A 16149-nucleotide genomic window follows, 5' to 3' on the forward strand; every position below is an offset into this window, starting at 1 on the left:
CACCAGGCACTCCCTTACTTCACTCAAGCTTCTGCTCCAGTGTCACCCCCAGAAAGGCCTCTGACTGGGTTGCCGTTACCCACTTTCTCTCCTTTTTAAACTTAAGTTGTTTTGTCCTCTTATACTTAAAATCTGACATCATGAAGTGTTTTTAATTTTATTTTATTTTGAGATGGAGTCTCACTGTGTTGCCCAGGCTGGAGGGCAGTGGCGTGATCTCGGCTCACTGCAGCCTCTGCCTCCCAGGTTCAAGTGATAGTCCTGCCTCAGACTCCTGAGTAGCTGGGATTACAGGCACACGCCATCACGCCTGGCTAACTTTTGTATTTTTAGTAGAGACGGGGTTTCATTATGTTGGTCAGGCTGGTCTCGAACTCCTAACCTTGTGATCCACCTGCTTGACCTCCCAAAGTGCTGGGATTACAGGCGTGAGCCACCATGCCGAGCTGAAATGTTTATTAAGATACATGTTCCCTCACCAAAAGGAAATTTGATGAGGGCATAGTCTTCATCTGCCTTTTTGCCACTCTGTTCTCAGTGCCCTAGCCCTGTGTGTAACACGTAATAGACTCCCAACAAATGTATGTTAATAAATTAATTACATGCCTACTTAAGATATAAAACAGTTCAATGTATGGGAGAACATTAAAGTTTAAAAATGTATAGAATTAAAAACACCATAAAGACAAGTGACCAGCTTAGAAAACAAATATAATAATGTTAATAACAACAAAAAGATTGTTTTAATATAAAGAACAAGGGATTTATATGAAGAATACAATGATACTCAACTTTTCTAGTAATCTGAAAAATACAAATTGAAACCACAGTGAAATACTATTACATACCCTCAGATTGACAAAATACCAAGTCTGACAAAAAGTATTGGAAAAGTTATGGTATAACTCTGCTGGTGGGCGTGTAAATCAGTCCAGTCACTTTGAACAGTTACTTGGCAATATCTGGTTAAGCGAGTTGAGGATACACATCTCTGGCTCAGCTGGTCAGTTCCCTGGGCGTACACCTTAGAGCAAACGTTGTCCAACCCGCAGCCTATGGGCCAGCCACATGCAGCCCACAGGATGGCTTTGAGTGCAGCCCAACACAAATTTGTAAACTTTTTAAAAACATTTTCAGATTTTTTTTTTTATTTTGCAGTTTTTTTTTTTTTCATTTTTAGCTCATCAGCAGTCATTACTGTTAGAGTATTTTATGTATGGCCCAAGACAATTCTTTCAGTGTGGCCCAGGGAAGCCAAAACATTGGACACTCCTGCCCTAGAGAAACTGAAGTATGTTCACCAGTAGACTATTTCACAGCCGTATTTGATGAAAATGTGGAAACAATGAAATGTTAATATGCAGATTGGATAATTGTGGTGTATTTATGTAGTACACAGCTGTTAAAATGAATGATGCAGAGTTAAATATGCTCACATAGTAAAGATAAAATAGTGTTGAATAAAGTATTGAATAAAAAGCCAAGTTACAGAAGTGCACATATACTATAATAATTCTTTACATAATACTTAAAACTATTTAGGTACATATAGCTTTGAGATAAAAAATATACCAAAAAATACATGAACATGATAAACTGGTTAACAGTAATCTTGATGGGGAGGGACATGGGGTCAGTGAAGGACACAAGGGGGAGCTTCATCTCTCCCCCAGCAAATGTGAGAAAATCCTAGATTTGATGAAGCTGTTTAATGGATAAAAAGGTATTTGTTAATATTACTTTCTACACTTTATGTATGTTTATAATATAATTTTCAAAAAGCTTTCCTAGTGAAATTACTCATTTTATATTTTGGAGTACATTTTCTCTCTGTGAAGATAATCAGACTGTAAAGAGTACATGTAATTTCACTAATTAAGTTACACTAAAATTCAAACCACATTCATGGGCAATAGTTTTCAAGTGAAATTCTCCAAATTTAATTGATATTAAAATTGTAAGGAAAACAGAGTTAATTCCTCTCCTAATTGGACAACCTAAGTATGGATCAGTGACAGATGACAGTGGGTATAATTAACAGGAGTGACCTCTCAGAGAATCAGGGGGATTGAGTGATGGGCAGGCTCTCAGACATCTAAGCAGCAGGCTAGAAAATTATATTCTTTGAGCTTAAGCTTATTTCCGGATGCTTTCCTCCAAGGACAGAGAACTACTAATACAACTTGGAAAAAATGCTTTGTACTGACTCTGATAGTGGAATGATCAGCAAATGCTCTTTAATGGCCTTTTAAAATTAAAAGATATTTAATCTATAACTTCAGGTGGTTCCCCTCTCTCAGCGAAGTGGTGTTCTTGAGTGGTGCACAGGAACTGTCCCTATTGGTGAATTTCTTGTTAACAATGAAGATGGTGCTCATAAAAGATACAGGCCAAATGATTTCAGTGCCTTACAGTGCCAGAAGAAAATGATGGTGAGTAACACCCAAAATTAAAGGTTATTTCAAGATTATTCAATAGCTTATTAAAGCTGACAGCTATCAGATATTATAGCATACAAAAATCTTTAATTTCATCAGGTAATTGTCAAAGATACTAAGTAAAAGAAAGTAAACTCATCAGAACGAAAGTGTGTGAGTGAAAAAAGAAGGATTTTAAACTATATAATACGTCAGCCATTGTCACATAAGAAATATAAAGGTTATTCAGTGTGTGCTGATTTGTTTTCAATTTGGGATAAACTAATTCTTAACAAACAAAACACTAAAATGCCAGGTGTGATGGCATGCCCCTGTAATCCCAGCTACTTGAGAGGCTGATCCTGGGGGATCATGTGAGCCCAGGATTTTGAGGCCGGCCTAGACAACAGAGCAAAACCCCATCTCTAAAAAACAAACACACCATAAAACAACAAGAAGATTATGAAATAATCTTTTATGAAACTGATAGAGAAAACCTAAGACATTTACCATGTCACACTGGCTGTCTAGTCTGATATTCATTCACTGAATTGGCAACATTTCCTGAATGCTTTCTATCTACCAGGTACTGTGCTGACTGAAGACTTCACAAACAGTATGACCTACTCATCATGATCCTTATCCCTATTTTAAAATGAGAAGTTCAGAGAACTTAACCTGCCTAAGGCCAGTGAGCTAATAAAGAGAGCAAGGATTTAAGCCTTGTCTAAATCCAAAGTCCATTTGCTTTTCATTTTATTGTGCTTTCTGTGACATGGTTTTTAAAATGTGTGGTAAGTGCTAGGTGTTGTGATGGCTGTTTGTACGGGGCACACAGGGTACAGTGTAGGTATGGAGGAGGAAGTGGTTAGTCCTACCTGCGATGAGGAGAATGGAGAGAAGTAGATCCAAGAAATGCTTCACAGAGGAGAAGGTGTGTGAGCCAGGTTTTGTAAATGAGTTGTTTTTCCAGGCAGAAGGAGCATATATGCAAAGGAAAGGAGGTCTGAGCAGGCAAAGACAGCATAGGCTTAGTGTTTGAGGAGGAAAAGACAGATGAAGTTGGAGCAGTATTGTTGGTCCAAAGATGGAGAGTTGCTTTATGAAATGCAGAGGAGTTTGCACTTTATGCTACAGGCCTTAGGGATAGTAATAGACTTGCATTTAGAAAGAATCTCTGACAGCACTGTGGATTCTGTGTTTGAGAATGCAAACTGGAGGCATGAGATGGTCTGAACTCACACGAATAGCAGTAGGAAGGGAGAATCGTGGTAGAGATGAGAACTATGAAGGAGGCAGAATTCTTAGGATTTGATTGTTGTTTAAAAATAAGGTTGGGGGCTGGGTGTGGTAGCTCATGCCTGTAATCCCTTAAGGGATTAAGGAGACTAAGGCGGGAGGATTCCTTGAGCCCAGGAGTTTAAGACCAGCCTGGGCAACATAGTTGGATGACACCCCATCTCTACAAAAAATAAAAAGTCAGCCAGGTATGGTAGCATATGTCTGTAATCTCAGCTACTCAGGAGGCTGAGGCGGGAGGATTGCTTGAGCCAGGGACTGAGGATGCAGTGAGCTGTGATCACACCCCTGCACTCCAGCCTGGGTGAGAGAGAGACCATATCTCAAAAAAAGATGTTTTTGTGGGGGAGGAAAAGGAGTAGTCAGTGCCTCCCAGTTTTCTGCTTGGGGCAATTAGGTAGATGGTGAGGCTATTTACTGAATTGAAGATTAGAGGAGGTGACTAAAGTTTGCCAGGGATGAAGTACTTGGATTTGGAAGTGATTCAGGTAGAGATGTTGAATGGGCAACTAGAGAAGCACATTAAGCTAGAGCTTAATAAAGATACCTGGGCTTAAGGCCAGGCACGGTGGGTCATGCCTATAATCCCAGCACTTTGGGAGGCTGAGGTGGGCAGATCACCTGAGGTTGGGAGTTCGAGACAAGCCTAACCAACATGGAGAAACCCCATCTCTACTAAAAGTACAAAATTAGCCAGGTGTGGTAGCACATGCCTGTAATCCAAGCTACTCAGGAGGCTGAGGCAGAAGAATCGCTTGAACCCGGGAGGCAGAGGTTGCAGTGAGCCGTGATGGCGCCATTGCTCTCCAGCCTGAGCAACAAGAGCAAGACTCTGTTCTCCCCCCGCCACCCCCCAAAAAAGCTACTTGGGCTTAATATAGACACAGATTTAGAAATCATCAGCACATAGATAGGAGGGAGTTGAAGTTGGTAAGCTTTGCTTCATGATAGTATTTTAAAGCAAGATGTTGGAAGATAGAGATCTGAATCATATCAGCTGCCATCCATAAGGGATTCCTCCATTCTTTCTCTTTTCCTGTTTCCTATTGCAGCCCAATGCTGTGATGCCACCTGAAGTTATCTGCAACTACTTTGTCATTTCTGTGTTTACTTCTGCTTAAGATTACAGGATTATTGAAATTAGAATGTAATCAAAACAAGTAACAGTCACTGTGGGTATGCTTCCTTCCCCAGTGATTCATACGAAATCCTAAAGGGATTACCACTTGTCATTCATTGCTCCCCCTTTCAGACTGTTAGCTTCTGGTGGGTAATGTATCTGTTCATCTTTCTTGCCCTGTATCTGTCATATTTTTTAAATAAAAATGGGGATATTAGTTGAATTCATTGAACACAATATTGAAAAATAAATTATATATATGCTCTATTTAAAGGAGGTGCAAAAAATGTCTTCTGAAGAGAAATATGAAACCTTCATGGATATTTGCCAAAATTTTCAACCAGTTTTCCGTTATTTCTGCATGGAAAAATTCTTGGATCCAGCTATTTGGTTTGAGAAGCGACTGGCTTATACGCGCAGTGTAGCCACTTCTTCGATTGGTAACCTTCTTGTACAAACTGTAGCTTTGGCACTTTGTTGTTTCACTTCTTTCTTTTTGTTTGCTTCGGCATTTTTTGTACATTCTGAGTGGCAGGGGGATGATGGTGACGATGTGGTTGGTAACCAAACCATCTTCATTATTCAATCATTATGTTTCTTGTTCATCCTGATTCTTAGACCTTTTTATAGCTTATGCAGAACAGAATTCTCCTACTTCGATAAATAATAAAAAGACAGGGTTTTCTTCTGCTTTGTTTTATAGTGAATATGGCGTATTTTCTCTCCCCTCAGTATATTATTTTCTGAGACTTTCTTTGGAAAATAATAAAACCTGCGATAACTTATTTCCTTTAATTATTTTTGTTCTTTTGCATATAACCTCTAAAATACCATGCTGTTATCACCTAGTGATCAACACTGTTTAATAGAATTTTGTTTTCAGAATAGAAATCATGAGATATATTTAAATATTTTGTGTACAATATATATTTTGATTTTTTTTCCCTAAGAAATTAGAATAGCTAAATAGTATGGTTAGCAAAATCCTAGAGCATGAAAACTAATAGAAACATTAGAGATCATTAATCTATTATTTTTTTTTTAAATAAAAACCATTCCCTCCATTACTTATGTGCTATACCCAAGGAAGTCAGGGCATGTATGTTTTGAAAGAGTTAGAGAATCACTAATCTGATACAACTAGTTTATAAACAAGAAAGTAGGCCTAGTTAATGACAGGGCGAGCCAGACACCCAGTCATTCGGACTCCCTTCCCAGTGTGTTTTTTTTCATGCTCTGTGGTTTCTCCCATTACTGCATGCCATCGTCTGTCTTAAATACAGAAATGCACTTTTTCCTGGGCATATATACCTGGTGAAATGAAATGAATTAATGATTAATTTGTGTTAAATATAATTCATCAAGCAGAAGAAAGTTTCACTGAAGAATGAAGGATTTATCCATAAATTTCTCATAAGTATGTTCAATAAAAATTTGAGTACATATAATACACTGCTTTGGCCCAGGTAAATAATGGGTCCCAACTTTAGCCACAATAATTTTTAAGTACTAATATTTTTAATGTGTGCCTATTAGTAAAGAGAAAATTGTTTTAGCAAATCATCTAGGATATATAAAATGCAGTATCCATTAAAATAGCTGGTAAGATTTGACTTAAAGTCAATATGGTTGGTTATGTACATCATTTAAGTAGGCTAAAAATGCTAAACTACTTAAAGATTATAACAAGTCAGTGGTGTTAGTTGAAATTATGGCTGTATATTAGAAAGAAATGGAATCAGTGATTTCAGATTCTTTTTCTTCTAGTTGGTTACATACTTGGACTTGGTGATAGACATGTACAGAATATCTTAATAAATGAGCAGTCAGCAGAACTTGTACATATAGATTTAGGTAAGTAATAAATCTGTGTATCTTTATTCTTTTTAATAAATATTTGGTCATCATGGAATGTTGTTTGCCCATCAAGATGTTACGATAAGAGAGAGAGATACGTATATCAAAGCAGTAAATACTGTTTTTTTTTTTCATTTTCAGCATATTTTATTTTCAGAAAGATAATTCCAGGAGCACTTTGGGGAGTGGGACTGCAGCAGGAAGACAAGTTAAGGGATATTATAATAGTTTAGATGAGAAATGAAGATTTGTACTAAAGTTGTAGAAACCAGGAGATTGGATTTGAGGGACATATTTGTAGTAAACTGTTCCAGTGATATTAGATATGGAAATAGTGGGGGAGTGGGGCTCCAGGATAACTGAAGCTTCTAGCTAAGGAATATATCAAGTTTTGTAAATAATAAGAAAGTGATGAATTTAGTTTTGCTCATTATTTTGAAGTATTAATGGGATTTCTAAGTGGAATAGACACTTTAATATATAGAAGAGAAAGGAGTTTGAATGTAATGATGGAGGTCCAGAATCTTTAGCAAATACATTTCAGTTGAAGTCACTGGGCTAGAGGAAGTCCTGATGTTACACATCAACCTTGATAAAGAGACCTAGAGATGAAATCATAAGGAAAGTGAGCCTTTGAAAGGCTGAGTCAAAAAAAAAAAAAACTGAAAAGTACTAAAGTCGTGAAAACTAGAAAGTCAGGACCTTGGAAGGCGAGAGGGGAAAATCTTTTATGAAAGTAGTGCTTAACAGTGTCTGATACAGAAAGGTCAGAAAGGATGAATGCTGAAAACAGACCTTTGAATTTAACAAGTAGTCAACCTTAGAGGCCTTGGAAGACCCCTTTGGATAGAATGCAGGCAGCCATACTTTATATGGCTTTACATTAAGAATGTTGAATCTTCCTACAAGAAGTTTAGAAGGAAAGGAAAGGATGGCAGAGAAATTTGCTGCAGGGATGAGAGACACAGTTGGTCCTTGCTTTTTTAAGATAGGAGAGGTATGAACATGTTAGATATTCAAGATGCAGGAGAAAAACAAAAGATAATTGAAATAGCAAGAGAAATCATAAAATACAGGAGTATATTAGCATTGGCTTTAGATTGGAGGCATGTTAGCTTTTCTGCTGAGAGACGAGGAAACATGATGTCAGTAGGAAAGTCTTAAGCTGGAGCGGAGGAATATGAAGGAATTATATTTGCTAATATATTCTGTTTTCGCTGAGAACTAGAAAGCATGCTTATTTGCTTAGAATTGGAGGGATGGTAATTGGCCTTAAAAGAATAGTAAAATTCTAAAATTTACCATGAAAATGAGACTAAAACCTAACTAAAAAGGGATCAATAAATAAGACATGCCAAGCAGTTTAAGGGGCACTTTAAGGTGACAATCCTAAATTTGTAGTGGAGCCAATAGTGTTGTATGATTTTTTTCCAGCAGTCCTTAACATCCTTGGAGTTTAAGTTGTAGTTTAAAATGGTAGATGTGGCAGAGGGACAAGGGGACAAGATTTGAAGTCCTGATGAGAGTAATCAAGCCTATTACCTATACCCCTGGGCTGAGTAGGGAAGGAAGAAGACTGATAAACTGAAATCAGTCAAATTTGAAGAGTGTTTAGTAAGAATAAGGGGTAGAAGAGGTTTTGATTAGAATGTGGAATTTACAGTGTCTAAGAAGGTGCAGTTTTAGACTTATTTTTGGAGTGCAGCCCATAAGTGGTTCGCTAAGATAGAATGAAATTGAATTTCATTAGAACAGAGATGGTCACGGATATTATATGGTTTTCCCCAGAATGATTTCTAGAGTTGTGATAGAGCGGGGGAATTGTGAGCTAGGTCCATGCTAACATTCAGTGAATGTGAGAGAAAACTTACAGGTTTACATAGTAAACATGAAGATGGAAGGGATTTGTTAGAGCCAGAAGGTGGGCATCTCAACAGAGGAGTGAGACTTTATATGAGAATGAAAGGGCAATGGTTTGGAAGATGCAAAACAGAGGCAGGAGTATGCCAGCCTGTGTCCATCCAGGTCGTGCTAAAAGCATCTATAAATGAGAAGGGTAAATTGGTATAACCCCTTTGGAATACCGTTAGGCATTATCCACTAAAGCTGACTTTATGTATACCCTGGGACCCATCAATTCCACTCCCACAGAAATGCATACTTATGTATAAAAATGTTTACAGTAGCACCATTTGTAATAGCCCCTAACTGGAAACAGTCCAGATATCCATCATAGGTGGAATGGATGAACAAACTGTCATATATTTATATTCTCTTTGATATAACAAGATTGAATGAACAATAACACACAATGTGGAAGACTCTCACAAAAGTGAAAGACTCCAACACAAAAGATTACATATGTATAATTCCATATATGAAATTCAAAAACTGATCAAATTAATGTACAGTGTTCTACATCAGGATAGTGGCGACCCTTTGAAAAGGTGGTTAGTGACTGGTAGGAGAGGTTGAAGCGGGGGACTCTGGAAGGCTGGTAGAGTTCTGTTAACATGGATTTGTTCACTTTGCAAACGTCTTAGTGAGTCACACACTTGGGTGATTTGTATACTATTCTGTGTATATCTGTTTGGTTACCTGTTGCTGCATAACAAATCACGCCAACATTTAGTAGCTTAAAGTCACAATTTGTTATGATCTCTCAGAGTCTGTTAACTGGGCTAAGTTGGGCAGTTTTCACTAAGGATCTCTCAGGCAGTTGCAGTTAGTGTCTGGGGCTGGAGTTATCTGAAGACTCAACTGGGCCAGAGTTCACGATGGCTTCGTCACTTACATGTATGATGTTTCACGCTCATATGTGGCCTCTCTGTCCAAAATAGCATCCTGGGCCTACTTAGCATCTTGGAGCTCAAGGAAGAAAGTGGAAGTCAAGGGCTAGGCCTGCAACTTTCACAGTATCACTTCATCACATTCTATTAGTCATAGTAATGTCATAGGGTCCATCCAGGTTCTTCCCTGTTTCTGGGACTCCAATAACCCTATGTTATGCCTTCTCACTGTATCATTTATACCATGACCTGCTAGTCTATATTTTCCAGGCTTTTTTCTGATTCACCCCTTGTTGTCAGTGCACATATCTGGAGAACCTGGACTTTCAGCCTTGCTCAGCTATAGCAAGCCCTTCCCCTACCGAGTGTCAGTGGAGGCCACTGGAGAATCTAGTCCTCGGCCCTTACCCAGCAGTAACAAGGTGGTGAATCCCAAAGGCATCAAAAGCAGAAGTTTAAGGAAGATCCTGAGTCTCATAATAACCGACACCGACACAGGTGTAGGTGTCAATTGAAAATCATTAGTCATACCAGGAACCAGGAAAATCTCAACTTCAATGAAAAATGACCACCTGTAGGTGCCAACACTGAGATGACAATGATATTGGAATTATCTAAGATTTTAAAGCAGCCATCATAACACTTGAAAGAGCAATTACAAACATGCTTGAAACAAATGAAAATATAGTGTCAGCACGGAAATAGTCTCATATAGAAATAGATATAAAGGAGAACCAGATGGAAATTTTAGAACAGAAAAATATAGTAAATAAAATACAAAATTTCAACTGCAGAGTGAGGAGACAGAAGAAATGATCAGTGAACAGAAGACAGAACAGTAGAAATTACCCAAGCTGAGCAACAGAGGAAGAAAATTAAGAGGAAATCTTCAGCATCTAGGGCTAAACAGAGTTCCTAGACTGGATAACAAAAGAACAATCTTTAAGGACTCTCAAAGCTTAACAACAATATCTACTTATAAAATGGCCATGTACTACAAATGTATATAGCAGCTTTATTCATAACACCGAACTGGAAAAATCCAGATGTCCTTCAGTGGGCAAATGCTTAAACAAACTGTGTTACATCCATGCCCTGAAATACTTCTCAGCAATCAAAAGAAACAAAATTATTAATATACATAACAATGTGGATGAATCTCCAGAGAATTAGGCTGAGTGTAAAAAACTATTCCCAAAAAGTTACATACGGTATTATTATTCCACTTCCATTTATATAACATATTTAAAATGACAAAATTATAAAAATGGAGAACAGATTAGTAGTTGCTAGAAAAGCAGAAGGTTAGGGGGCTGGGCGATAGGCTGTGGGAGGGAAGTGGGTGTGACTGTAAAGGGCAGCATGAAGGATCCTTATGACAGGAATATGATGTATCTTGACTGCACCAATGTCAGCAGTAGTATACTTTTTTAGGCTATTACAGTTGGGGTGAAATGGGCAAAAGGCATATGGGATGATCTTTTCTGTATGATTTCTTATAACTGCAAGTGAACATATAATTATCTCATAATTTAAAGTCTCATTACATTTTTTTTTTTTTTTTTGAGATGGAGTTTCACTTGTATTGCCGCAGGCTAGAGTGCAATGTCACAATCTCAGCTCGCTGTATCCTCTGCCTCCCAGGTTCAAGTGATTCTCCTGTTTCAGCCTCTTGAGTAGCTGGGATTATAGGCACCTGCCACCAGGCCCAGCTAATTTTTGTATTTTTGGTAGAGACAGGGTTTCACCATGTTGGCCAGGCTGGTCTTGAACTCCTGACCTCAGGTGAGCAGGCCTCCTCAGCCTACTAAGGTGTTGGGATTACAGGTGTGAGCCACCATGCCCAGCCTAATTTTTTTAAATATAAATAAATACATCACCTCCATTTAAAATTATACCAGTAGTTACTTCATTTTTAAAAATCACCCTTTAACCTAGATTTCTCTAGTTACCTCAAGAAGTAGTTATGTTATTTGGATTTGAAGTGGAACTCGTAGACAGTGAAGAAGATGAGGAAGGCAGCCAGAGCAGAAATAAACTACTATGTCTACTGGTATTCATAGGATATAGGTAACAAATGTTTTGTTGCCTTTTTAAAGTTCACATTCTAATGGGAAAAAAGTAAATTAGCTGTCAAACCTCCTAACCTCACTGTATTTTTTACTTTAGGTGTTGCTTTCGAACAGGGCAAAATTCTTCCTACTCCTGAGACAGTTCCTTTTAGACTCACCAGAGATATTGTGGATGGCATGGGCATTACTGGTGTTGAAGGTGTCTTCAGAAGGTGAGTGATATAAGGTAAAGGAGGGAAATAATTTCTGATGTCAGAATTATGGTGCCTTGCACCTGTAATCTCAGCTACTCAGGAGGCTGAGGTGGAAGGATTGTTTGAGCCCAGAAGTTTGAGTCCAGCCTAGGCAATATAGTGAGACCCTGTCTCTTAAAAAAAAAAAAAAATATATATATATATATATATATATATATATGTGTGTGTGTGTGTGTATATATATGTTAGAGTTTTGCATAGATTATAGAATTTAATGCTAGAATCATATCCCAGTGCTTTATCAATACTAAGGAAAAGACCCTGGGTAAAAGCAATAATAGTTCCCTTCCTTCTACCCACCTGGGACCTAACCCCATGTAACATACATACGGTTATTCCAAACCTCTGGAAGCATCCTACCTTTACTTTAACACCTGTCCTGGCTTTTTAATGATACTACTGTTGGATGCTCATTGTTGGGATATGGAAGAGACCACATTTTATTTAAAGGAGCTCGTCTTCTAGTGTAACACTGGGCAGAAAAAAGCTTTGCAGCTCCTTGTAGTTTTCCCAGCATAGGTCCATGTACTCAACCTGGATTGGGGCAGATTGTAGTCAATGTAAACTAGTAACTGCCACAATAATCAGACTGAGAGCTGAGCATAGTGGTGCATGCCTGTAATCCTAACTACCTGGCAGGCTGAGGCAGGAGGATGACTTGACCCCAGGAGTTTGAGACCAGCCTGGGAAATGTTGAAGGACCTCATTGCGAAAAGAAAAGAAAATCAAAGACTGAAAGAAATCTTTCGTAGTAGTGTTGTGCTATTTGTGTAAATGCCAAGCTTGTGAAATAGTCAAATACATATTTATATTATTGAGAGCCCACTCTGCCAAGTATTATGCTATTTTGAGATACAGATTTGTAGATTAACAACTATAGGCTCAGCATACTATACAAGAGAGTATACAGATAAAGATATGTTAAAAACATTGATGTGTCGCAAAATCCGTATTTATAATGTGTTTGACTCTAGGTGCTGTGAGAAAACCATGGAAGTGATGAGAAACTCTAAGGAAACTCTGTTAACCATTGTAGAGGTAAAGTATTTTATAAGGAAGACTTAATTTTTTTTTTTTTTTTTTTTTTTTTTTTTTACCAGATAGACTATGTATCTCTTCAGGAAGTCACTGATTTAAAGAGCTCTGCTTCATTTCAACATAGGGGAATGCAGCTGGGCAGCAGGAAGGAGATTGCTCTTAGCCTTTTCACACATCCAAAAACAATGGTTTAGAAATGCCTTCCACCCCCTTGAGTTTCTTGGAATGTGATAGCATTATAAGTAGTCTCTAGTTTTCAATTCATAAATCAACTCTTTGACATTTAGATATTCCATATGGTATTACTATTTTCAGAATGGTTTCCATTAGGGTTTAAGACAAATCAATACTTTACATCTCCTTTTTCCCTGCCCAGGTTCAGAACTAGTTAGTCAGACAAAAGGAGATCAAATTGTCAGCATCATTACTAGAGTAACAAGCTTAGGAATGAGGGCCAAACTAGTTTACTGCTGGTGCTACCTCAGTGCCTCTCTGCTGTCTTAACCTTGGGACAGCTCACCTGAGTAGGGGTTTGAGCCTGCAGAGCACACACATGTAATCAGGATCACTGCCTTGTCTTGATCCAGGGCAGAGAAACGGAAGTAACACAGATGTTAGTGTCTGTGCTGTTAGTACATATGCCAGTCATTCACCAACCCGGTGAGGGCATGTGAGACAAGAAATCAGGAGTGTTGCCTCCCCAAGGAGACATGGCAGGTGAAGTGTGTATGGGCTTCTCAGTCAGAAGGGATTTTTATGCTGAGGTCGATTTAAGAGCTGTATTCCAGTAGTGTATCCTACCTAACACTCACCAGAAGAGGGTGGTTCTTGTAGGGCCTTGGAAATCTTTTTAGTTTAATGCCAAACTGCCTATGGACTTCATTTTTTAGAGTGCTAGGAGATCAAGTTAGAGAAGTGACAGTGGCCAGATCGTACGCCATTGTAAGGACTTTGGATTTCCTTTGAGTGAGGATTTTGAGTCTGAAAAATGATTTGCATCTCCACCTATAATAACTCTTACCTCTAAACACATCCTCCAATGCTTTGTGTATTTTACACTCATCTACCTGATCTTCCCTCCATAAATCTGTCCAAATTTCCCAAAATCATTTGGTGTGATTGTCCCAATCTTCAAGAATAATTTTCCCAGTGATCTTACCACAGTAAGACCACTTTCTGCCTTCAGCTTTAGGAGGGTATGTCTCAATAGCATCCTGGTTCCCAATTGTGTGGGACATCATTTCTCTCCTCTCTTAGATTCATTTCTTTTCTTCTCCTAGGTTTCATTGAGCCACAGTCACTGTTTCTGATCTAATCTCCCCGCTTGCTAAACCCCTCCTTCAGAGCACTTTGACCTGGGTATATTTCCCTTTTCCTCTCAGTATATTTGTCTCTCCTGGCCTTCAGGATTTCATTTTCTTCCTAATGGACCATTCTGTCCTCTAAGATTCTATATGCTCTGCTAAGGAAAAATCTCTCTCCCTCCAGCTCAGTGATGTTTAGCCAAGAGCAATTTTGTCCCATAGAGGACAGCTGGCAATGTCTGGAGATATTTTTGGTTGTCACAGATGGGGATGGGAGATGAGGATAGAATTGACGTCTACTGGGTAGAGGCCGGGGATGCTGCTAAATACCCCAGAATGCACAGGTTCGCTCCCACAGCGAAGAAGTATCCCCTCCAAAATGACAGCAGTGCTGAGACTGAGAAGCCCGGCTCTCATCAGTCTGTATTCCTTTACTGTTTTCAATCACTTCTGTCTTGATTGTAAGACTCTGAAGCATGTTTTTTTACTTATTGCAGTTCCTCCCTAATTCTTATATTTGCAAATATGATTCCTGACACAAGCCCTTGGTTTTGAAGTAATTTGGATTCTTCCTCTACTTCAACCCAAGAAAACCATCTAGTCTATACTAGAGGCCTTCATTCCTTTTCATCAGTTCATTAATAAAATATATTACTGTGTCCCTTTTGTGGGTGAAACTGGTTTGGATCTCTGAAATCTAAAGCCATGTCAGTGCCCAACTTGAAGTCACACAGGAACCCTTGAACTTACAAACAAGCCACATGTAATCAAGCTCAGTTTCTCCACTGTTTTTAATGGTCCTGGAGGACACTCAAAACAGCATTAATAAATAGATTTTGGTTCTGCTGATCTAATACATGTCCTGAAACTAAACCTGCTAAATGCGTTTTATAGTCCCAACCTGCAGATTTATTGGGAAACTGTACAAATAGCAGCAAAAAAGTGTTCCAACCTTGTAATACTAGAATGCTCTGTAGAATCATTCTCTGTATTGTCTCCACTTATTATGAAGACTTGTATGCATTTACTAAAGCCAATTTTTTAAGTTCTGTGTTTATAAATACCAGAGCAGTTAGCTGCTGTGAACTGCCAATATCAGAAATTCTTCATGACCTCACTGTCTAAAATTTATGACCTAAAGCCACTTGCTCTAGCCATGTCAGTTGTTTTGGTATCGTAATTCTACACCTAATATGTATCTCCAGATTCCAAACAGAGCACGAAATCTTGGGTTTTGAGGAGGTTTCCACGAATAATACCTTTCTGCTCCACCCAGATTTAGAACTGAGAGAAAAAGAGAGAGCCATAGTAGCGGGGTGGATCAGAATTTCAGGTTTATTACTAATAAAACTATTGGAGAACATGGCTTAGGAGCGAAGTCCAAATAGGCCTGCTCATGCTCTCTAGTTCCCACAACTCAATGTATACCCTGAGACAGGCTGGCTGAGGATAATTGGGCCCTACAAAGCAAATACCCTAACCCAGGGTTAAGAGGAGAGAGAGAAGGAAAGATAGTGACTAATGCATATCTCCTTTTAGTAGATTAGTTTCATCCAGTAGGGCAACGTGGGTCATGGGATGGCACCCCTAACCCACGAATTCAGGATGGAATTAGAAGCCTGGAGCATTATGCTAGGAGAGCTTCCTCCACAAGGAAACATGAAGTGTGTGTGATGTTTGTTCCCCTCCCCCGTCAACTACATGACTGGCCTCTGTTATTTGTCTGATACTGGTTCTACTGTTTGTAAGCACAAGATTACAATGTACATTGTTCTTTTGATACATACGTTCTCTCTTTTAGGTCCTTCTGTATGATCCACTCTTTGACTGGACCATGAATCCTTTGAAAGCTTTGTATTTACAGCAGAGGCCAGAGGATGAAACTGAGCTTCACTCTACTTTGAATGCAGATGACCAAGAATGCAAACGAAACCTCAGGTGAGCAGTATCTTACAATCTCAGGTGAACAATTTTTCAGTTGTTCAGATTTTCTTATTCC

General features: G+C 38.6%; 2 protein-coding genes across 2 annotated transcripts in view; one reads left to right on the plus strand and one right to left on the minus strand.

Annotated features, from left to right (window-relative positions):
- Window positions 1-16149, plus strand: part of ATM (ATM serine/threonine kinase) — a 140040-nt gene that overhangs the window by 120362 nt on the left and 3529 nt on the right. The window contains exons 57-62 of the mRNA XM_035264446.3: window positions 2283-2432; window positions 5111-5276; window positions 6604-6690; window positions 11652-11766; window positions 12783-12846; window positions 15952-16088. Coding sequence (XP_035120337.3) covers window positions 2283-2432; window positions 5111-5276; window positions 6604-6690; window positions 11652-11766; window positions 12783-12846; window positions 15952-16088 — 719 coding nt within the window. The remainder of the gene's footprint in view (window positions 1-2282; window positions 2433-5110; window positions 5277-6603; window positions 6691-11651; window positions 11767-12782; window positions 12847-15951; window positions 16089-16149) is intronic.
- Window positions 1-16149, minus strand: part of C10H11orf65 (chromosome 10 C11orf65 homolog) — a 99698-nt gene that overhangs the window by 16358 nt on the left and 67191 nt on the right. The window lies entirely within an intron of this gene.

The sequence above is a fragment of the Callithrix jacchus genome, chromosome 10 (genome assembly GCF_049354715.1).
Source record: "Callithrix jacchus isolate 240 chromosome 10, calJac240_pri, whole genome shotgun sequence".
NCBI lineage: Eukaryota > Metazoa > Chordata > Mammalia > Primates > Cebidae > Callithrix > Callithrix jacchus.